Source organism: Meles meles, chromosome 1 (assembly GCF_922984935.1).
Source record: "Meles meles chromosome 1, mMelMel3.1 paternal haplotype, whole genome shotgun sequence".
Classification (NCBI taxonomy): domain Eukaryota; kingdom Metazoa; phylum Chordata; class Mammalia; order Carnivora; family Mustelidae; genus Meles; species Meles meles.
The window spans coordinates 88,042,361-88,067,731 of record NC_060066.1 but is presented as its reverse complement, the minus strand read 5'-3'; the positions used below and the strand labels follow the sequence as shown (position 1 = coordinate 88,067,731).

Sequence of the window (25,371 nt, the reverse complement as noted above, 5' to 3'; positions counted from 1 at the left end):
GCCAGATAACGTGTGTTTACAAAGGTATAGTGTCTCACCTGGAATTGAGCACAAGAATAGAATCGGGTCAAACTTCAAGTAAGAGTAATTCCATCTTAGGGGCGCCTGGGTGGCTCAGTGGGTTAAAGCCTCTGCCTTCGGCTCAGGTCGTGATCCCAGAGTCCTGGGATCGAGCCCCACGTCGGGCTCTCTGCTCCGCGGGGAGCCCGCTTCCTCCTCTCTCTCTGCCTGCCTCTCTGCCTACTTGTGATCTCTCTCTGTCAAATAAATAAATAATATTTAAAAAAAAAAAAAAGAGTAATTCCATCTTAAACTTAGAAGATTTCAGTTTCAAGTTACTTGTGATGATCTCATTGGATTCAAATAATGATTCCATAAAGAATCATTAGAATAAAGAAGAAGAATAATCTCCATTCCATTAATGAAGAAAAACCTCAGAGACTACATTATTACCTAAAATTAAATAGCTAGTAAGTTATAAAACAGGACATTAAACAATAAATAAATAAATTTCTCTTATAACAATTCTATAAGAATCACGATATTATAAGCAAACCTTAACTTCATTCAACAGAGCAAGTATTATGCTCCTCTCCCACTTTTCTGAAAAATAAAAACCAAATGACAAAGCAAATGAAGAAACTTGCTAAATACCAATAAGTCAGAAACAAACATGCCAGAAAAAATTAAAATAATACAACCTGACATTTTCCCTAGTTGCCCAACAAGTTAACAAGTACCTGTCATTTATTTTTACTGATCCAAGAGAAGTTCTTTGTTCATCCTCCTAAAAAAATATTTGTTCAGTTACTACTAGCCAGTTAACAGCTACAGACTCTCTCGGTTCTCAGAGAGCTAAGCCAGGAGGGAACACTGGTAAATCTAATTTCAATCTAATACGATATATGCTACAATGAGTATATGTACAGGAGAAGCTGATCCAAACCCAGGGAGAGGCAGGTGTGGTGCGGGAAGGAAATGAAGGGAAGATGCATGGGAATGAGCTGGGTAACGCACCTGCAGGGAGCTAGGAGAAGGTGCCAGGCACTGTGGATACAAACAGGCTCAGGAGTAATCAATAATGCTTATACCACAAAAATGCAATATCCATTCAATTTTAATTATGTTACCTTTTATTATTTTACAATATATTTCAAAAAATGCTGTTACAGTTGCCTTAACTGCTCTATAAGACCTGGAATAAAAGAACACTTAGAATTAGAACACACAGACATCAAGCTGTAATACCTACTTGTACTGAACCATTACTACCAAAGAGATGTAGTTTTTTAAATAGGCAGATGTGTGGCAATGCAAAATAAAATACAAACTTGTTAAACAGTAAACTTTGTTTTAATGGCTATCGAAAGGAGGTGGTTTTGTTTTCATTTTCAACACATCTCGTTCTGGCAGCAAGTTGTATTATGCATTTAAAGCAATACATGCCTTGAAAGCTTCTACTTTCAGTTGTGCGTGTCATCTGAATTAGAGCCCAGACACATGAAAACTATCACTCCCAATCCCCCTCACTACCCCTCCCTCCAGAAGGTCATGAACTCAAGATTCTTGTTGGTGAAGTATTTTACAATAATTTTTTTTTTCCAGTGACACTGGATGCTTTTAATTTTCTCTAAAAGAGAAGCGATGAAAATGCAAGGAAACCCTCCAGGGTCCAATATTCACTTCACATTCTCCACAAGCAATAAAATAGCAGCTCTAAATGTTGATGAAAAAGAATGTCAAATTCTCCATATTAGTTTCTTAATCAGATTAGCACTAAAATTTATCTGGATTTAGCTGGATTTCCAAAATGAAAATTTTAGTTGCCAAATATTTCAGAAATTTAATAAAGCAGTACATATGTAATTAGCTCTTATCTACCAAAAAAATATATATGTATGTATATTTATATTTATTTATCTTACCTTCACTGAAGTTCTTTTTTTCTGGCTGGATATGAGAACAAGATTAAGTGGACCAATGCTGGCTTTATTTCTTTATAAGCAATAATTTGAGTCTTTTTTTTTTCATTCAGTACGACTGCATGTTCATAATAAATTCACGAAAGGCAATACAAGGAAACGCCTACTGAATAGACAGATGTCAAGCAATTCATGTTTTAAGGTTAGACTCTACCAAATGGCACCATGGCATTATAGGCATTCAATTTTTTTCTTTTTTCAAGTTTGTCAGTTCTTTACTGTTTTTTAACCTAGCAAGGGATGGTATATGACCACAAAGTAAGGCCTGGAGACCATCTACAGCTGCTTCCAGTATTATGCTGGACGGAACTCTTAAGAGCTGATATAAACCAAACTGAACAATAGTCAACTGGAACTACAGCTGATCACATTCAAATAGTTTCCAACAGTACTTTGCTAATATACACATTTCCTTCTTCTCGGCTGATTTTGCGTTGATCTTATTAAAATTACAAGTAAGACTGCAAAGTTTTTGTAGACTTGTGGTTTTAGGGGACTACTATGTTCATATGGATATATTTTAATTCACAAAATGTCTCCATAGTAATGTTCTTCCTATAAACATGGTTGGCAAAATAAAAAAGGCACAAAAGGGGGATAATGAGAAAGGTTTTCAATTTCAGTGAATACCAAAGCAAGTATCTTTCATGAAGAAAAGCAGAGAAAAATGTTCAGTAATTCATGCACAACTTGAGCTTAAAAAAAAAAAAAAAAAAAAGCTTCTCTTCAGATAGGTCCTGAGGCTTGAGGAGAAATTTTCCTAATCATGTGCTTCACGTAAAATAAAATATAAAGCTGCACATATATATGTTTGGTTTAACAGTGGACCCATTTTTTTAAAAAAAAGTGAGGCAAATAAAGGAAAACAAAACCAAAATACCTTCATCAACAAAGATATCCACCTGTAGCCTCTGTCCTTTTTACCACTGAGTGGGGCAAAATGTCCAATAAAATGTAAAATGCAGCATACGCAATCATGTAATCTAAAAACTTTTCATGATAACTTATTGCAAATTGCACTTGACAGTTCACCACAACAATGGAAAACTGGCCCCTTGTTGGTTCATACAGTCCTCGAGACCCAAAGTGGACCCAAAGTGAAGTCACCAGTAAAATGATCTGGATAAAAAGTTTGCAGCTGTGCTGAGCCAGCTGGCTCCACCCTCTGGGTGTGAGCCGACCCGGGACACTGCTTTGTCTTGTTCCTTTGTGGGACTCTCATCCTCAGGCAGGTAGTCGGGCAGTTCTGTGTTCTGTTCGACTTCCACAGGCGTATCTTGGAATGGGACCAGCATCTGATACAGAGACATGGTAAGAGTTACTACAAAATCATCCTAACTGGGCACCTGGGTGGCTCAGTGGATTAAAGCCTCTGCCTTCAGCTCAGGTCATGATCTCAGGGTCCTGGCATCAAGCCCCACATGGGGCTCTCTGCTCAGCAGGGAGCCTGCTTCCTCCCCTCTCTCTATCTCCCTCTCTGCCTACTTGTGATTTCTGTCTGTCAAATAAATAAATAAAATCTTAAAAAAAAAAAAATCACCCTGACAAAGATATATACGTCTTAAGTTAAAGGTCTTTACTCCTCATTCTAATCACCATGTTTATTCTCAGGGGTTATATTCCTTTAAAAATCTTCCTCTTACATAAAGGTAGGCCCAAGTGCTGAGCACAGAAAGGCAGAAATATACATGAAAATTAAGATGGTTTTCTCCTGAGGCTCCAGGAATAAAACGTGCAATTCTTGTCTATTTAAAGAAGACAAAAGCAAGTTATCTGGCTACCTAGGGCCCCTGAATGGCCACTAAACCTCCTTTCTATGGGAAGACAAAAACCCTAAAGAAATGCAGATTTGTTTTCCCTAGTGGCAAAAGTAGCAAGAGGCTAAGATTTCCACTATATTTACCTATCCATGGTGAGAACAGACCTTTAATTTTTACATTAGCAAAACTAAGGTTAGAAAGGCAACCCACGGAATGGAAGAAGATATTTGCAAATGACAGTACAGACAAAAGGTTGATATCCAGGATCTATAAAGAACTTCTCAAACTCAACACACACAAAACAGATAATCATATCAAAAAATGGGCAGAAGAGGGCGCCTGGGTGGCTCAGTGGGTTAAGCCGCTGCCTTCGGCTCAGGTCATGATCTCAGGGTCTTGGGATCAAGTCCCGCATCGGGCTCTCTGCTCAGTGGGGAGCCTGCTTCCCTCTCTCTCTCTCTCTGCCTGCCTCTCTGTCTACTTGTGGTCTCTCTCTGTCAAATAAATAAATAAAATCTTTAAAAAAAAAAATGGGCAGAAGATATGAACAGACAATTCTCCAACGAAAACATACAAATGGCTATCAGACACATGAAAAAATGTTCATCATCACTAGCCATCAGGGAGATTCAAATTAAAACCACATTGAGATACTACCTGACACCAGTTAGAATGGCCAAAATTAGCAAGACAGGAAACAACGTGTGTTGGAGAGGATGTGGAGAAAGGGGAACCCTCTTACACTGTTGGTGGGAATGCAAGTTAGTGCAGCCACTTTGGAGAACAGTGTGGAGATTCCAGAAGAAATTAAGAATAGAGCTTCCCTATGACCCTGCAATTGCACTGCTGGGTATTTACCCCAAAGATACAGATGTAGTGAAAAGAAGGGCCATCTGTACCCCAATGTTTATTGCAGCAATGGCTAGGGTCGCCAAACTGTGGAAAGAACCAAGATGCCCTTCAATGGATGAATGGATAAGGAAGATGTGGTACATATACACAATGGAGTATTAAGCCTCCATCAGAAAGGATGAATTCCCAACTTTTGTAGCAACATGGACGGGACTGGAAGAGATATGCTGAGCGAAATAAGTCAAGCAGAGAGAGTCAAGTATCATATGTTCTCACTTATTTGTGGAGCATAACAAATAACATGGAGGACATAGGGAGATGGAGAGGAGAGGGAGTTGAGGGAAACTGGAAGGGGAGATGAACCATGAGAGACTATGGACTCTGAAAAACAACCAGAGGGTTTTGAAGGGGTGGGGGTGGGGGTGGGAGGTTGAGGAACCAGGTGGTGGGTAAAAGGGAGGGCATGTACTGCATGGAGCACTGGGTGTGATGCCAAAACAATGAACACTGTTATGCTGTAAATAAACAAATAAAAAAAAAAAAAGACAGACAGACAATATTTAAAAACCAATGTAAGAATGTTCTATGGTGGGGCACCTGGGTGGCTCAGTGGATTAAGCCGCTGCCTTCGGCTCAGGTCATGATCTCAGGGTCCTGGGATCGAGCCTGCTCCGCAAGGAGCCTGCTTCCTCCTTTCTCTCTGCCTGCCTCTCTGCCTACTTGTGATCTCTCTCTCTGTCAAATAAATAAAATAAAATCTTAAAAAAAAAAAAAAAGAATGTGCTACGGTGAGTGCTGTGAAGTGTGTAAACCTGGCGATTCACAGACCTGTACCCCTGGGGATAAAAATACATTATACGTTTATAAAAAAATAAAAAATTTAAAAAAGATATCGATGACGGGGCACCTGGGTGGCTCAGTGGATTAAAGCCTCTGCTTTCAGCTCAGGTCATGATCCCAGGGTCCTGGGATCGAGCCTCGCATCGGGCTCTCTGCTCAGCAGGGAGCCTGCTTCCACCTCTCTCTCAGTCTGCCTGCCTCTCTGTGATCTCTGCCTGTCAAATAAATAAATAAAATCTTAAAAAAAAAAAAAGATATCAATGACTTACAGAAATAAGATAAAATATTTCTTTGTGAACAACAACAACAAAAAAACCCAATGTAAGAAAAACAAACAAAAACACTAATGTAAGGGGCGCGGTGGGTGGCTCAGTGGGTTAAGCCTCTGCTTTCCAGTGCTCAGGTGCTCAGGTCATGATCAGCAGAGCCCTGCATCAGGCTCTCTGTCGGTGGGGAGCCTGCTTCTCCCTCTCTCTCTGCCTGCCTCTCTGCCTACTTGTGATCTCTGTCTGTCAAATAAATAAATAAAATCTTTTTAAAAATAGTAATAAAAATAAAAAATAAAAACCAATGTAAGGAAACTAGATAACCTTTACTTCTATATAAAATTAGGAAGATGTCTCCACTGAGATAAAGACACTCTGAAACCCACAAAATATAAGAACAGACTTTGAAATCCACAAAAGACTTCTATTTCTAAAAGGGTTAACTGTTAGCCAAGAAACATTAAGATAATCTGACCCAATAACCCTCCTGTATATTTGGCAACTACAGCCTGAAAATACTAACAATTTGCTAGCCATAAAGAATAATTAGGAGTCAGTTAGGTATAAAGAAAACTAAAAGCATTTACCTCTTCTCCACTTTCACTTTTCACAACTTGCTGAGCCTTCATAACCTTGGTCGATGCTATCGCTGATGCCAAAGCCTAGGCCAGGATTAAAAGGAACAATTTTGAACAATGATTTGTTTACTTATAACCTCAAGCATATTCAGCCATTTAATATACTAACCTCTGCTTTCAAATCTGAACGGATCCGCACCACACATCTTTGAACAGCCATTTGAAAAGTAAAGCTAATAACACCTTTAATTTTTAACAAAGCCTCTTCACAGAGATTTCTCCGAGACTGAAAAGGTAAAAAACAGAAACAAATTATTATTAAAATTGGCAAAATATTTTAAAAATTTGGCAAAATAATAAAAAGAAACAAATCAACTCAAACCACACAGAATTAGTCATCATGGGGGCGGGGGCACAGAGGAGTGGGGACAGGTAGCAAAAATCCCTATTTCAGTTCTACGGACTCATTCTTGAGGGCATACTGGGGTGGTGTTCAGTCAAGTTTATTAAATTTTATAAGATCAACAGACTATTAATTCCCGCTGGATTTTTTTTTTCAAACTTCAATACCAATACTTAGGGTTTTTTGTTTTTTTTTAAAGATTTTATTTTATTTGTTTGACAGACAGAGATGACAAGTAGGCAGAGAGGCAGACAGAGAGAGAGGAGGAAGCAGGCTCCCTGCTGAGCAGAGAGCCCTATGTGGGGTTTGATTCCAGGTTTCTGGGATCATGACCTGAGCCGAAGGCAGAGGCTTTAAACCACTGACCCACCCAGGAGCCCCATCAATACTTAGTTTTAATAATTTTTATCAGAAATAAGTTAGCCAGGGGTGTCTGGGTGGCTCAGTGGGTTAACCCTCTGCCTTTGGCTCGGGTCATGATCTCGGGGTCCTGGGATGGAGCCCCACATCGAGCTCTCTGTTCAGCTGGGGGCCTGCTTCCTCCCCTCCCCCGCCTGACTCTCTGTCTACTTGTGATCTCTCTCTCCATCAAATAAATTAAAAAAAAAAAAAAAAAGAAAGAAGTTAGCCAATATTAATTTAAACCTTAATGCAAAATAGTAATACAGAAATAATACAGACTAGATATTACTAAAATAATAATACAGAATAATATATATAAAAACTGCTGAAAAGCAGAGGTTCTTCTAGCTTAAGGGTGAGCATACTATAATCTACCAACTGTTTTTTCTGGAACACAGCCGCACACATTTGACATTAGTCTGAGGCTAATGTCATACTATAGCAGAGTTAATAGATTTAAGAAAGACCATATGCCCTGCAAAACCTAAAATATTTATTATCTGGCCCTTTAAAGAAAAGGTTTGCTGATCTGTGCTCTAACTTAAAAGTCTCTGAGGATAATTCTGATAGACTGATGTTAGAATTAGCGTTCAGTGTATGACTCACTACTTTTTAAAGCACTTCATATTTATAAATACCACCACCTCCTTCATTTATTGCATTCTCAATGGTTAGCACTGCATTCTCAAGGGCTAATACCCACTCTTTAGTTGTCATTTTCCTCTGACAACACAATAAAACATACCCCTTTCAATGTTTTTTTGATTCCTACTTTTTTTGATTCACTACTTAGACCACTGGTTATTCTGTCTCATCTTATCGCCAAGGTCCAGTGCCTAAAACTAAGTGATTTTTTTTCAACTTCATCTCTCAGCAGACTATTCCCATCACTTTGACCATCATGACCATGGAGAACACAGGTATGTATCTCCAAGAGGGCTTTATTTTCATTTGCTATCACACATACCCACTTAGATATCAAGTCTCAAACATGGGATCCAAAGCAAAAATGGACTGAAAACTACAGGGGTGACTGAGCAGCTCAGTCTATTAAGTATCAGACTCTTAAAAGCCAATCTATAATTACAAAATCAATCTATAAAAATAGACTCAAAAAAACACAGATGATTAAATTAGTAAGGAGATTAAAATTATTCCAACCATCTTCTGTAAGTTCAAATAGATAAAGTATAAAATAAACATGTTAAGGAGATATAAAAAAGACCCAAATCAAACTTCTAGAAATAAAATAAGGGGTGCCTGGCTGCAGAGCATGTAACTCCTGATTTTAGGGTCATGAGTTCAAGCCCCACGTTGGGCATGGAACCCACTTAAAATTAAAAAATAAAATAAATAATAAAACAAAACTGTCAATGGTAAAGAAAAAAAAACACAGTGAATGAGATAAACAGGAAGTTAAACACTTGCAAAGGAAAAATTTAGCAAATATCAACAAAACTAAAATGAAAGGGAGGGAAGAATTGAAGAAAAGAGAAAAAAATGAGCAGAATATCAACAAGCTGTGAGACTTCACATGGCTGTATATGTATAATAGGAGTCCCTGAAAGACCAAGGGGAAGGGGGACAGAAACAATATTTGAAGAAATAATAGAAAATAATTGTCCAAATTTGCTGTGTACGATAAACCCAGAGATCCAAGAATCTGAATAAACATAAAGAAAATTATACCAAGGCACATTATAAACAAACAGATCAAAAGCAGTGATGAAAGAGAAACTCTTAGAAGTAGGCAGAGTGAGAAAAAGAAGATATATTACATAGAGAAGAACACAAATAAGAAAACTAGAATCCCAAATAGAAACAATGCAAGGAAGATGACAGTGGAGCAATGTCTTAAAGTATGGTGTTTAAAAAAAAAAAGGAAAGAAAAAAGAAAAAGAAAAAGAAAATTCTGTCGCTTAGATTTTCACACCCACTGAAAATAATCTTTCCAAAAAAAAAAGGACTCTACCAGACATACAAAGGAGTTAGAGACTTCAATATCTGACTTTCAAAAATGAACAGACTAGGTAGACAGAAAATGAGCAAGGAAAATAAGACTTAAACAACAGCATAAAGCAACAGAAGTCAACAGATTTCAACACTTATGATACTCCTAACAACAGTGTACACATTCTCAGGGACATGTGGAACATTCTCCAGGATAGACCATAGACCCTGTTGGCCATGAAACAAGCCCGAATATACTGAAAAGGACTGAAATCATCCAATGTTGTCAAATCACATGAAATGAAATTAGAAATTAATAACAGAAGGAAATTTGGAAAATTCAGAAATATATGGAAATAAAACAACTCCTAAATAAGAACCAATGTGTCAAAGAAATCACAAGAAAAATTAGAAAATACTTTGAGAGAAATAAAATGAAAACATCACATACCAAATCTGATGCATACAGAGAAAGCAGTGGTTAAACAAAAATTTATAAGCTATAATAACTACATTAAAATAGAAGAAAATCTCAAGTCAGGAACCTTAATTTCTAATTTAAGAAAGCCCAGAGAAAGCAGAGGGAAGGAAATAATAAAGATTATGGCAGGGAAAAAATAGGAAAAAAAAAATCAAAACTAAAAAGTTGAGGGGTGCCTGGGTGGCTCAGCGGTTTAAGCCTCTGCCTTCGGCTCAGGTCATGATCTTAGGGTTCTGGTATCGAGCCCTGCATCAGGCTCTGCTCAGCAGAGAGACTGCTTCCCCACCATCTCTCTCTGCCTGCCTCTCTGCCTACTTCTGATCTCTATCAAATAAATAAATAAAATCTTTAAAAAAATAATCTGACTGAAACAAAAGGATTATAAGCAAATACTATCAACAACACATTATGCCAACACCTTAGATAATCTCAATGAAATGGACAAATTCCTAGAAAAATAAAATTATCAAAACTGACTCCAGGAAGGAAAAATAGACCTGTAATAAGTAAGGAGATTAAATTAAAACCAGAAAATATCCCACAAAGAAAGCTCTGGAAGAAACAGTTTCACTGGTTAACTCTACCAATTTTTTGTTGTTGTTTTTTGTTTTTAAAGATTTTATTTATTTATTTGAAAGACAGAGATCACAAGTAGGCAGAGAGGCAGGCGGGGGGTGGGGGGGGAGCAGGTTCCCCCTGAACAGAGAGCCCGATGCAGGGCCTGATCCCAGGACCCTGAGATCATGGCCTGAGCAGAAAGCAGAGGCTTTAACCCACTGAGCCACTCAGGTGCCCCATAACTCTACCAAATGTTTATGGAATAATCAACACCAATCTTTCACAAACTCATCAACACTTCGCAACTCATTTTATGTAGTCAGTTATTACCCTGATACCAAAACCAGAAAAAGATACCACATGGAAGAAAACTGTAAATAAAACTATAAAATACCTTGTAGGAATACACACACAAAATACCTCAATAGAATCCCAGCAAGCTAAATCCAGCAGCATATTAAAAAGATTATATAGCATGATCAACTGGGATTTATACTAGGAGTGAAAGGTTGATTCAAAATATGAGTATCACCAGGACGCCCGGGTGGCTCAGTCTGTTAAGTGTCTGCCTTTGGCTCAGGTCATGATCCCAGAATCCTGGGATCGAGTGCCGCATGGAGCCTGCTTCTCCCTCTGCCTGCTGCTCCCCTGCTTGTGCTCTCTGACAAATAAATAAAATCTTAAAAAAAAAATGAAAACCACCAGTGTAATACATGATACTAGAATTCATCTCAAGAATGAAAAGACAAATAAACACTTTAAAAACAGACAATAGGCATTTCTCCAAAAGAGAAAATACGTGACAAATTAAAGATACATACAATAAACACTACATCAACCACTGAAAAATGGCCAATAAGCACATGTAAAGATACTCAACATCATTAATCACTAGGAAATCCTTATCAAAGCCACGACAAAATAGAAACAAAAAAAACAACAGCAAAAAAAGCCCACAATAAGATACTACTTCACACACATCCACTAGGGCAAAAGAAATATATGCCGACAAGAAAGAGATGGAGAAAGTGACCCCTCATATGTTGCTAATGAGAATGTAAAATGGCGCAGACTCTGTAGAAAACACTCTGGAAGTTGCTCAAAAGCTAAACAAGGTTAATGTATCATCCTAGCAACTCTACTCCAGGAACAATTCCAAGAGAAATGAGGACATAAATCCACACAAAACTTATACACCAATGTTCACAGCAGAATTATTAATAATAGCCAAAAAGTGGAAACAGCCCAAATATCCATCAATTGATAAAGAATAAACAAAATATAGTACATCCATACAATGGAATATTATAAAGAGGAAAGATGGACAATACATGCTACAATAGGGATGAACCTTGGAAACATTATGCTGAAGTGAAAGCCAGGCATGAAAGGTCACACAGCCTATGATTCCATTTATATGAAATGTCCAGAGAAGGCAAATCCATAGACAAAGAAAGTAAATAAGGGATTATCAGGGGGTAGGGGGTAGTGACTGCTAATGGGTATGAGGCTTCCTTTTGGAGTAATGAAATGTTCTGGAATTAGACTATGGTGATGGCTGCACAACCCTGTAAATATACCAGAAGCACGGAATTGAACACTTCAAAATGGTGTATTTACAGTATGTGAATTATATTTCAATTAAAAAAAAACCTGAAAGAATTCATTGCCAGCAGACCTGTTCTACTGCAAAAAATGTTAACAGAAGGAAAATGAAATCAGACAAAAATCCAGAATCTACACCAAGAATTAAGAGCCCTGGAAATGGCAAAAATGTAGTGGACAGAAAATACTTTTTCTTATTTTAAAACATCTTAACAGAGACTGATTTTTTGAAATCATAGAGACAGAAAGTGAAACAGTGGTTGCCAGGGGCTGGGGGAAGGATGAAAGGGGAGTTACACTTCATAAGCAGTATAGAGGTGAAGGTTACACAACATTATGAATGTATTTAATACCACTGACATTAATAACAATGCTTTCTTTCTCTTATTTCTGGTATTGATAATTTGTGACTTCTCTTTTATTCTTGATCTATTTGGCTACAAGTTAATCAATTTTATTGATTATGTTTTTTCTATATTGCTTTTCATTGCACTGATTTGTTTTGTTTCTTCTGCTTTGGACTTAGTTTGTTCTTTTTCTAGTTTCTTAAGGTAGAAGCTTAAGTCACTGAGAACTTTTCTTTCTTGTATATAAATATATAGGCATTTGGTGCTATTGAATTACCTTCTCATTATTTGTTTTACCAGCGTCCCACAAATTTTGATATTACATTTTCATTTTTGTTCAGTTAAAATGCTTTATAATCTCTTGATTTCTTCATTGACTCATGGATTATTTTAGAAATCTATTATTTAGTCTCCAAAATATTTGGTTGGTTTCCAAATAACTTCGTTTCTGATTTCTAATTTGTTTTTCCTTGTGCTAAGAGAACATACTTTGCGTAAGTCTTTTAAATTTATTAATACTTGTTTTAATGGCCCACAATAAGGTCTACCTTGGTAAATATTCCACGTGTATGTGGAAACAATGAATATTATCTTGTTGCTGGACAGGGTGTTCCCATAAATATAGATTCAGTTGGCTGTTAGTGCTATTTGAGTACATAAATATTTAAAATTGTTATGTCCTCTGATTAATTGACACCTTTAGGACAAAATGCCCCCGTGGGACTTATTCTTCAAGACTGCTGGCAAATGTCACTCAAGAAACTATTTACAGTAGTCCCTCTTCTCCATCTTATACATGGAAGATCCATTCTAAGACCCCCAGGGGATGCCTAAAACTGCAGAAAGTACCAAAACCTATACAGACTATATTTTCTTCCTATATATACATATGGCAAATTTATTTATAAATAGGCTCAGTAAGAGATTAATAATAATGATTACTAAAATAAAATATAACAATACATTATAGTAAGTTACATGAATGTGATCTCTCTCTCTAAATATCTTTTTTTTAAAGATTTTATTTATTTATTTGACAGAGATCACAAGTAGGCAGAGAGGCATGGTGGGGAGTGCGGAGGAAGCAGGCTCCCCACCCAGCACAGAGCCGGATGCGGGGCTCTATCCCAGAACCTTGGGATCATAACCCGAGTGGAAAGCAGAGATAAGTAAATGAGACAGGCACTGTGATAACAGCCTTAGGCTACTACTGACCTCCTGATATGTCAGAAGGTGGATCCACCCCTTTCCCACCCCATCTTATAAACCAAATGTTTATAAAAGTCTTACCGTATCATCAAGACCATCTATGTGCAAAACCACTGTTTTGGCACGTTTGTTTGTAGTTCCCAGAAAAAACTGAGCTTTCCTTCTACGTGAATTCATTTCATTGAAACTATCACCATCTGCCATATTGGAAGACTGAAGAATATCATAAATTTCAGAAGCCAGCAGTTTTGTTTCTCCTGGAGTTGTAGTCCTTGAAAAGAAACACACACAAATTAATTTGTCTTGTCACTTCTATTGATTCTGTAACTTTATCCCTTCACTTTGCAGAGCCTTGTTTTCTTCATTCTGATGCTTTGTTCAATGGAAAGGAAATACCAGTGAATCCTAGAATACCCAACAACATAGAAAAAGCACCTAGCTGCTCAAAAGGTCTTCTAATTTCATGTCATTTTTTTTTTTTTAAGATTTTATGTATTACATACAGAGAGAGCATGTGCACATGTGCATGGGGGGTGGGGGTGAGGAGAAACAGAGGAGAGGGAGAGGGAGGGGTTTTAAAGAATCTCCAGCAGACTCCTGGCTGAGTGTTGAGCCCAACACAAGGCTCAATCCAAGACCTGAGCTGAAACCAAGAATGTGACACTTAATGGACTGAGGCACCCAGGTGCCCCAGGGTCTTCTAATTTCATTTTAAATCTGTGGTTCACTGAGATTCCAAACTTATCACTGTAACAGTATAACAGCATATTTAATCAAAATCATTAATTCAACAATCAACTAAAAGAATCAAGATATAACCCATCCCTGAATTCATTGAATTCATACTAACGTAATTTGAAAGTACCCTTTCCTTTAAGAAGGTATAAAACATAAAAATCCAAAGGGAGAAAACAAATCAGGAGAGGATCATTCATGTTAGAGTTACTTCAATAAAGAGATTTTGTAATAAATTCAAACTGTTTCTTAATTTACATTTTTTACATGTCTTTTACTATATATATATATATATATATATATACATACACACACACATACACACACACACACACATCTCTCTCTCTCTCTCAGGAAACCATAAAACAAAAGTTTACATTCTGGAACTTTTAAATCCTACCATAGCTCCTCACATAAACATCTAGTGCCATTCTGTCCAAAGACTTTCTGCATTGATAGAAATGTTTTACAGCTGCACTGTCCACTCACCACATATGGCTACTGAGCAACCACAACTAAAAAAAAATGAATTACCTTGAATTAATAAATCACCATACGTGGAAAGTGTCCAAACTGGACAGTACAGACTAATGTTTTTTAGTTAGCTAAATTGAATAAACAGTAAATACACGTAAGTATAAAAAATAACCCTCATTTCACTTATAGATAAGCTCATTAAGTCCAAACCTTACACATCTGAGGCCTTTAAATCTACACCCGTTCAGCTCTACCAACATCAGCACCTTTTGTCTTTTTTTGAATACCTTTTATAAATGCCTTTTCCTCAACCAAAAGAACTTTACCCAGACCATTTGCTTTCAAATTTACTCCTCCCTTGAAGGCTCAACCTCAACTACCATCTTCCTTGTGAAGCTTCCTCACCCCAATAGTCCATTCCTCCCTCTACATTTAAAGTACTATGCTGTGGCACCTGGGTGGCTCAGTCAGTTAAGCATCCCACTCTTAGTTTCGGCCCAGGTTATAACTTCAGGGTTGTGAGAACAAACCCCATATTGGGTTCTGTGCACAGCGTGGAGTCTGCTCTAGATTCTCTCTCCCTCCCTATCACACTCTCTCTCTAAAATAAATAAATAGGGGTGCCTAGGTGGCTCAGTGGGTTAAAGCCTCTGCCTTCAGCTCAGGTCATGATCCCAGGGTCCTGGGATCGAGCCCCACATTGGGCTCTCTGCTCAGCAGGGAGTCTGCTTCCACCTCTCTCTGCCCGCCTTCTCTGCCTACTTGTGATCTCTGTCAAATAAGTAAATAAAATCTTTTAAATAAATAAATAAAATAGGGACACCTGGGTGGCTCAGTGGGTTAGAGCCTCTGCCTTCGCCTTAGGTCATGATCCAGGGTCGGGCTCTCTGATCAGCAAGGAGCCTGCTTCCCTTCCTCTGCCTGCTTCTCTACCTACTTATGATCTCTGGCAAATAAATAAATAAAATCTTTTAAAATACAGTAAGATACTGTATTTGTACTTACATTACTGATCTTAATTTTCTACTTTTTTTCTCTTCAAGAATGGGGATGTATTCTCTCCACAGGCCTCACTAAACTTTTTACAAACCATTTGTTTACTGAATGAGCAGGACCATCTCAATTTCCAATATTCAAACTATAAATCTATAAAGAACTTCAGGTCCAGAGGTACTAATCTGGCAATTTCTGGGCACTCAATTTACTATAGCCACTGCTTTTCCGGGCTACTGTTGACCACAGAGATCAATTACTTTGAATGATTTTGGCTGTGTATTGTAAGAAGCTATCAAAAAGACTATTCTGAGGGGGAGATATCTCAGCACTTTTCTGGTAGCTGTTTTACAGTGAAAAGGTCACTGCAGTTCTGAGATATTTTAAGTACCAGCCAACCACAAGCTGTAAAGAGTATGAGGACAGTAGTTAGAGATACTCATGAATTTAGGAAGGAAAAAACAATGTCTTTGCTACCCCTTTTCCACCACCAATACTGTTTTCAAGTGTTTGCACCAAATAAAAAAACAATCATCACAACACATAAACGACTCAACTAATGAGCTTCATATAAAAAATTTTTAAATGCATACATTTCAAAAACTGTTTCCTGATGAGCCAGTAGAGACAAAAATACTAAACCACTGTAACATTAAATGATTATCTTCCTGTTCTGCAGAATAAGCACTGTGTAGTTCTAAACCACACAGGGTTACTTACTAATGCCTTTGAGAATCTGGTGTAAAATCTGAGAATATTGCACAAAAAATGCAAATACAAAAATTTTCCACATCAATTTCAATGAATTTATGTACCTACCCATGTCATTTATCTTGTATCAACCCTGAAGAACACAGATGGTTTAACATTTTTCAACTGATCTACAACTGGACAGGGTAGAAAAGGAGAAAAACCATGTAGCAATCCATCCAATGTTTGATAAAATTCAATGAAGTGGAAACTGCTTGTAAGAATATAATTGGTACTATTTGAAAAAAAAATAACTGTGATAAGAATACACAAAAATATCCATACTCCTTGATTCTGTAATTCTTCTACTGGAACTTGTTAAAAAAAATGTACAAAATAAAAGTAATCTAAAATACAAAAACAGCCTTTTATATAGTTAGGCAAAGAAATTTCAGAACAGTAGCACTGCCCAACATAACTTTCAGAGATGATGGAAATGTAGTCAACTAGTTACATGACTACTGAATACCGAGAATATGGCTAGTACAAGTGAAAAAGTGGTTTTTAAATTTAATTTTAAGTAATTTAAATTTAAACTGCTACATGTGGCTAATGACTACCATACTGGACAGAAGTTTCAGAAAAAAGGGAAGACTGCCTCTGCTGTCAGTTTCCTTAAGCTAATCCTCCTTTTCCTGGTTAATTACTGCTACCGTATGTCTGACAAACCATTCCTCTAACTTTTCTGACTGAGATCCTGCAAAAGAAACTAGCTCTACAAGAAAACTATATGTAAAAAAAAATAAAAAAAAAAAAAAGAAAACTATATGTGATTATTTTCTCAATTCTTTGAAGGATAGTATAGAGCTAGAGCCATTTCAGATTCACAGGAGAGAAGACAGTCTATTATATCTATTGGATTCCTTAGGACTTTGTGGTGTAATTCTCTCATAAATTGATAAATCTGATAAAACTGTATCAGTGGTTTTCATATTAACAGCAACAGAAGGGAAAAAAATTCTATTTATTCATAAAAACAATTTGCCAAGGTGAAACACGTGCATTTACAATTGCCTGTGCTGCTATAGGGGCTATCTGCACTAACTTTCAACCAGAAAATTAACGATTTACAAAAAACCCAAAAAACAAAACCAAAAAACAAAAACTAAACAAAACAACCCAAAAAACAAAAAAAGAATTTTAAGGATTTACAACAAACTATAACTATGTAACTATAGAGTCACAGAGGGTACAACTGCTTAGATAAAGCAAATACAGATGACAGATTAGAAAAATAGTTCTATGAAATAAATACTCCCACCACCACCACCACTTTTAACTTCAGTATTTCCTAATTCCAAAATTTCATCATTTTCACACTGGAATAAATTCCTTTCTGGGAGATTTTCCATTTCCATCTACTTAAAAACTGAAAGATTTTAAAAGGAAAACATAATCAAATGACTGTGATATTTTCACTGTTAAGCAAGGTCTTCAGGTGTACTGCAAAGGACTAATTTTATTGTTATACTTCTTTAGAAACAGTTAAGGAATCTATTTACAGACCCAGATCCCTCCTTATTTTTTTTTATTAACATATAATGTATTATTTGCCCCAAGGGTACAGGTCTGTGAATCATCAGGCTTACACATTTCACAGCACTCACCATAGCACATACTCTCCCCAATGTCCATCACCCAGCCACCCCATTCCTCCCTCCCCCACTCCCCAGCAACCCTCAGTTTGTTTCCTGAGATTAAGAGTCTCTTATGGTTTGTCTCCCTCCCGATCCCACCTTGTTTCATTTTTTCCCTCCCTACCCCACGACCCCCTGCCCTTACTCTCAAATTCCTCCTATCAGAGAGATCATAGGATAACTTTCTCTGATTGACTTATTTTGCTTAGCATAATATCCTCTAGTTCCATCCAAGTAGTTGCAAATGGCATGATTTCTTTTCTTTTGATGGCTGCATAGTATTCCAGTGTGTGTGTGTGTGTGTGTGTGTGTGTGTGTGTGTGTGTGTGTGTGTGTCTACCACATCTTCTTTATCCATTCATCTGTTGATGGACATCTAGGTTCTTTCCACAGTTTGGCTATTGTGGACACTGCTGCTATAAACACTTGGGTCAGACCCAGACTCCTCTTTAAACTAAGTAAAATTTTGTCTTAGGCAAAATTAAATTTACAAAAGCATATAAGCAAATTAAATTACAAATGAAGTAATTTCTTGATCTGGGTACTATGAACTATCTGTTCAATAAGTCAATTATAAGTAATTATTTCCTTATTTTCAAAAAATGCTTTTAAAACCAAAAGAGGGCGCCTGGGTGTCTCAGTGGGTTAAGCCTCTGCCTTCAGCTCAGGTCATGACCTCAGGTCCTGGGATCGAGTCCCCCATTGGGCTCTCTCTCTGCTTGCCTCTCTGCCTACTTGTGATCTCTCTCTGTCAAATAAATAAATAAAATCTTTAAAAAAAATAAAAAATCAAACCAAAAGAAAAATCCAAGACCATCTACATATTTAGAAGCTACCTTAGTCCAAAAAAAAAAATTACTGTTCGGGTGCCTGGGTGGCTCAGTTGGTTAAGTGTCTTCATTCGGCTCAGGTCATGAGTCCCAGGATTGAGCCCCGCATCAGGCTCCCTGCTCAGAGAGCAGTCTGCTTCTCCCTTTGGCCCTCACCAGCTAGTGCTCTCTTTCTCTCTCTCAAATAAATAAAATATTCAAAAAAATTAAAAATAAAAATAATTACCGTTCAAATACTATCATTCAAAACATTAAAAAAGTCTAGACTTTTATGGTATATTTGGCCATAAATGTAAGAGAGACTGCATAATCAAACAAGTATTAATTGCCCTAATCTTCTAAGGCAAGTGCAAATTGAAAGAGCTGATTAATAATGCCCCGGATTTAGTTCAGCCTTTAAAATCCGACATCAGAAGGGCACCTGGGTGGCTCAGTGGGTTAAAGCATCTGCCTGCAGCTCAGGTCATGATCTCAGTATCCTGGGATCAAGTCCCTCATCAGGCTCCCTGCTCAGCGGGGAGCCTGCTTCTCCCCAAGCCTCTGCCCTTCCCCCAGCTTGGGCTCTAATAAATAAATAAAATTTTCAACAACAAAAAAAGTCTACTATTCATAGATGTCTCTCTCACTTACATATATATACACTCACACATACACATGTATACTACAACCTTAGCCAACCAAACTAAAAAATTGTTTTACAGGTTTAATCTATGAAACCTCTAAAACTTGCTCTAAATCTTTGAAGTTCAAATTTAAAGTATATTTTAAAATAGCAACAGTAAGTTTTTCATCTAATTTCTTACACTTAAATAATCTGTACAACATATTTTCAACTTCAGCATGTATGTGTAAAAGAATAAATAATCTTAAGTTCATCATATGAATAAAAAGCCCTATAGAAGAAACCATGCTTAAACCTTTCACTGTTTCCAACAGAGCTAATATGCCAAGTAAAAATAGTTAACTATACAGCATTAGAGCATACTAGAAACAAGAATAATGCAACCTTATTTTTTTTTAAAGATTTTATTTATTTATTTGACAGAGAGAGATCATAGGTAGGCAGAGAGGCAGGCAGAGAGAGTGAGAGGGAAGCAGGCTCCCTGCAGAGCAGAGAGCCGGATGTGGGACTCGATCCAGGATCCTGAGATCATGACCTGAGCCGAAGGCAGCGGCCTAAACCACTGAGCCACCCAGGCGCCCCAACCTTATATTTTATAGGTTATAAAATATACAAAGCATTTCTACATATATTATCCCATTTAGTCCTCAATCACTTTGAAGCTGTCACTGTAGGCTTTAGTAAGGAAACCGAGGGCAAAGAGAGTCTTTGTCTCAAGTAAGAGCTAGAATTCAAATTTTTACTAGTGAAACTGACCTCAAAGGGAGACCTCATAGGGAATAATTAACACAACTGATAGCAGTTAACATTTTCTGTTGTTTATTCCTAACTGATCAAATAAAAACAAGAAAAAACCTTCAGTCTCTATCTTATCATTATCAAAGATCAAGGCACCATAGTACTGTCTTACCAGGCAGCTAACCCCATAACAAATATTTTAGAGATTCAAAAAAAAATAAGATTAACAAAATAAAATTCATTCAGAAGCCAAGAAAACTAAGAAAAAACGCACAACTGCCTTGGAAGTCAGTTTAGATGATTCTTCACTGATACAATATAACCATTAGTGTTTGGGAAGCACAGAACTTTTGGGAGCACTCAAGCCAAAGAATCTGCAAGTTTTCTTTCCTGTGGTCATTTACAGTGGCTATTTATTGTTCTTGACCCTTTCATGCCCTGGAATGCTGTGGGGGTTACCATGCTGAATTTATGCAAAACCTAAAAGTACCGGATGTGCCAGAGAGGCAATTTTTGATTAGGTTTTCCAACAGGACCCTTACAACTAATGAGTTCTTTCGAGGTGGGGAGAAGGGTTATAAATCAAGACCTCACATCCTACCCTTGCAGCTCAGAGAAACTAGTTGTGGCTGAGGCTGATGCGGGGAGTTGCAGACAGCTGGACTTCCTAATATCCATCAGATCTTGCAAAAAACTGAAGGTGAATGCAGAGGACTCTGAAATGCCACCCAAGAGCCTTTTAAAATAAATACAAGTTTTGGGGGCCTGGGTGGTCATTTGGTTAAGCGTCTGCCTTTGGCTCAGATCATGATCCTGGGATCCAGGGCCACATTAGGCATCCTGCTTATTGGGAAGTCTGTTTCTCCCGCTGTCTCTGCCCCTCCCTCCTGCTCATGTGCATGCACTCTCTAATACATACATAAATTAATCTTAAAAAAAAAATATATATATATATATGTTTTTAAAATGCTCCTTAAGGAGTCACTGCAGAAGTAGGATGCCTGGGTGGCTCAGTGAATTAAGTGACTGCCCAGGGTTCAGGTCAGGATCCCAGGTTCCTGGGATGGAGTCCTGTCAGGCTCCTTGCTCAGTAGGTAGCCTGCTTCTCCCACTATCTGCTGTTCCCCTTGCTTGTGTTCTGACAAACGAATAAAAATCTTAGAAAAGAAAAGAAAAAGAGAAAAAGAAGACCCAGTTGGGCAGGGGGATGGAGGCACATGCAAGGGTACAACTTCTATGTTGTTATAAATTACCTCATCTGTATATCATGTACTGAGACACCTCTCCCTACTACCTGTGCCTGCATTGATTAGATGGCAAGATATAGAATGCCAATATAAGACAGGTATGTTGACAATTACTCCATTTATTTTAAATCAAATAAATTAGGGGCACCTGGGTAGCTCAGTTGGTTAAGTGCCTGCCTTCAGCTCAGGTCCCGGGATCCAGTCCCTGCTCAGTGGGGAGTCTGCTTCTCCCTCTCTCTCTCTCTGCCCCTCCACCTACGTTGCTCTCTCTCACACTCCCTCTCTCAAAATAAACAAAGTAACCATAAATTAATTAACTAATTAATTAAATGGTTACTCATTATAGTTTTAAAAGCAGTCAAGTCTAGTAGAAGATCAAAATACACAGTAAACTAAGATTAAGCCTCAAGAAGCATAGCTTTTTTTGCTTCCAGACACAGTAGAAATATCGCAACACTTAATCTTCAATTTCTGGCCTTCTAACAGGAAATCAGCAAACACTAAGAAAGGAAAACCAGGCATTCCCAGGGGCAAGAGAACTCAAGGACTACAGATAAGTAACTCTGACTCTGCATGTTCCTTTTTTCTTACCTATAAAACTGTTATCTGTCTAAGCTACCTCAGAAGTTGTAACAAAATGAGACAATGGATATGAAAATCTTAGTAAGATGAAAGGTATAATTAAAAACCACCCATTTGCTAAAATTCAAATTAAATGGCTCTTAAGTCTCTGAGAAGTATCTTGATAATGCTCAGAAAAATCTTATCAAAAGCCCTTTTTTGGGGCACCTGGGTGGCTCGGTGGGTTAAAGCCTCTGCCTTCGGCTCAGGTCATGATCCCCAGGGTCCTAGGATCGAGCCCTGCATCGGGCTCTCTGCTCAGCGGCGAGCCTACTTCCTCCTCTCTCTCTGCCTGCCCCTCTGCCTAATTGTGATCTCTGTCTGTCATATAAATAAAATAAAATTTTAAAAAGCCCTTTTTGCCATGATATTTAATAAAGGTTCTTTTCAATAAGATAGGAGTGAAGTAGCAAAAGAACTTTGTAGGGTACTGTAATATTACTTTTTTTTTTTTTTAAGATTTTAGTTATTTGACAGAGAGAGAGAGAGAACACAAGCAGGGGGAGCAGCAGAGGGAGAGGAAGAAGCATGCTCTCCACTGAGCAAGGAGCCTGAAGTGGGACTAGATTCCAGGACCCTGGGATCATGACCTGAGTCAAAGGCAGACACTTAACCGACTAAGCCACCCAGGCGTGCTCCAAGTACTGCATACTTTCAAATGTGATTAGTAACTTGTGTTGCTTTGCTAGCAAATCCATTTACATATACCTCACAGAACTTCATACAAGGTAGGATTTTCTCTTTTTAAAGATATGATTCAAAAGTACCATATTTATCAATATTTTAAATAAAACTTGAGCATTTTCACAAGTACTATTAATATCAGTGTTTAAGAATAATCAAGAACACTGACCATCAGAACATTTCTGGACATACAACCCACAAAAGCATGCTTTCATATCAGAATAAAAATTTCAGTAAACTGATATACTGACAATCAGCATCCATTTAACAGGAAGATCCATTTTTCTACTGCCTTAGGAGACACCCTCTATTGTACTTACTTCTGTATAACATTTTGCAGGCTTAACATCATCCCCAGTTCTCCTTTCATCTTTTCTCTGTTAGCACGGCATTCTGCCAAGTACCGAAGAGCCTACAGCAAAAACAGTGACAGGTTAATTCACAACTCCAGACTATTCAAAACTAAACCAGTTACTAACCTACTGCAAGAGGAAAAAAGAGAGCAAAATAGGTTTTTGTTTTTGGAATCAATTGGTTTTGAAGTGTTTAGAAACTCTTTAAATGTGATAATCAGAGCAGTCCCCTAGGGGAGAAATGATCCTTTGAGCTGAAGCAGCTGAATCTGCTCTTTGAAATGATGGCTCCTAACTTATCTGCAAGGTCAAAATTAGGTTGTTCTGGCTTCCTTTTTGCCACTTCATCCTGACAGGGATATAACGAACCACATTCTATTTATTAATTTCAGGGAGTAGTCCCAATAGCCACCATTTCCCTAGATGCTTTTTACATATTAATTAAAAGAAACTGCTGAGAGAGGCAAAACATACAACAACCTTTACAGAATGAACTGTTTCTAGTTTTACAATTCACCTTTAAAATGTCCTCTTTTTACTGAAAAGCAAAAGATAAACTCACACAAATTTCTATTTTGGGAGCTTAACTTCTATGGTGCTTTTTTCTTAAAATGTAAAGTAGACTTTTTTAAATTTATTTTTTATTGACGTGTAATCAAAAATGTAAAGTACATTTTTGCAAGTATTTCTTTCACATTCTGATTCTTTTGAGGATTTCATTCCTAATCACTCATCATTTACCGAAGACTTTGGCAACTGCTTCTCAGGAATAGGTCTGTGAACTACACCACCCAAAACTCTGCCATCTCAGCCTACTGACCTTCACATTTTCTACTGGTCCTCTATGCTACATTTCCCAATGAAAATGGTACCACCTACCAAATCAAAAATTCAAAGACCCCTCTCTGACTATAATCTCCCACAATTTCTGCAACTTCTCCTAACTTTGATTTTCATCTCAGTCCATAAAGGATTAACTGTTGCGGGAACTGCCTCCCTCCGCAAAAAACTAACAAACACGACAACATACCTTAAACATACTAAACAAGAGGCAGCATAGGACTGTGACGTCTGAGAGAAGAGAAATGATGAGGAAGGCCTTGTAATTGCCCCCAACTTAAGGCTCTGGAGGCAGTTTTCAGATTAGTACAGGGAGTGGGAACCCAAAAGGAGCCCAGTGATCTTGCTGAGTTACGGATGCAGAGATCAGAGGTGGGGAGGTTAGGGTGGTGCAGTTTAAAAAAAATAAATATTTGGTCTTTGCCCATTTGCAGAGCTCCTAAAGCCCTTGCAATTTTCAGAATGAGAGCAGTTTCTTTTGTTACTCATAAGGCAGCCTTTTTGATCACACCAGGGTTTATTTAAAAGAAGTGAGCTGGGCAGAGGCTCCAAGATAGCCTCAATGTGGCTGGTCACTAGAAAGACCAAGAGATTACAGGGTGGGAAATTTCAGCCCCACCTATTGGCTGGAGGTGGAGAGGTGCTGGAGATTAAGCTCTATAAAACTCTTGCACAAGGAGATTCAGAGTTTCTGAAGTGGGGAATAAATCCATCTGCCAGGAGTGTGGCACACCTCAACTCCACAGGACAGATGGTACTCCACTCAAGACCCCTCCAGACCTTGCCCCATAAACCTATTCATTTGTACCCTTTATAATAAACTAGAACATGTAAGTAAAGTAGTTTCCTGAGATCTGGAGCCATTCTAGTAAATTATCAAACTTGAGAAGGGAGCCACTGGAACACCCAATTTATAGCTGCTCAGTCAGAAATTCGGGTGACCTGAATACTTGCAACTGGCCTTTGAAGTCCAGAAAGTCTTGTGGGAGTGAGCCTTAAATTTGGGGGGTTTGACACTTAACACCAGGTGGGTAGACTGAACTGAACTCAATTGCTGGACACCCAGCTGGTGTCCAACAGACTCTGAGAATTGGCAGGTGTAAGAAAACACCCTAGGTGACTAGAATTGGCAGAGCAGAATAAAAGAGAAGGATCTGACCAGGAGGGGGGAAAAAATCAACAGAAACAGACCAAGATGTGACAGAGATGGAATTAGAAAATAAAGCCATTTAAAACAGCTATTATAAATATGCTCCATATGTTCAAGGATGAGTAGGAAAACATGAGCATGGTGAGGAAAGAAATGGAAGATATTAAAAAGCTCCAAATATAACTTCTCGCGGACAAAAATAAAATATCGGAAATGAAAACAACACTGGATGGGTTAAGAACAGATTAGACACCACAGAAAAAAAGATCAGTGAACTTAAAATGTAGCAACAGAAACTATCCAAGATGAAGATCAGAGGGGGGTGGAAGACTTAAAGGAAAAAAAAAAAATTAGAGCAACACAACAATGACCTGTAGGACAACTTGAAATATTTAACATATATGAAACTGGAGTACTGGAAGAGAAGTGAGGAGGCATTAAAAAAAAAACCTGAGGGGCGC

At 37.8% G+C, this 25,371-nt stretch overlaps 1 protein-coding gene across 1 annotated transcript in view; it reads right to left on the bottom strand.

Annotated features, from left to right (window-relative positions):
- Positions 1-1,110: 1,110 nt before the first annotated feature.
- The window catches only part of ARMC1 (armadillo repeat containing 1), a 34,448-nt gene continuing 10,187 nt past the window's right edge, over positions 1,111-25,371 (bottom strand). Inside the window, exons 3-7 of the mRNA XM_045979328.1 lie at positions 22,888-22,979; positions 13,315-13,504; positions 6,448-6,564; positions 6,288-6,362; positions 1,111-3,277 (exon numbers count right to left, since the gene is read on the bottom strand). Of these exons, the coding sequence (XP_045835284.1) occupies positions 3,086-3,277; positions 6,288-6,362; positions 6,448-6,564; positions 13,315-13,504; positions 22,888-22,979 (666 nt within the window). The 3' untranslated portion in view covers positions 1,111-3,085. The remainder of the gene's footprint in view (positions 3,278-6,287; positions 6,363-6,447; positions 6,565-13,314; positions 13,505-22,887; positions 22,980-25,371) is intronic.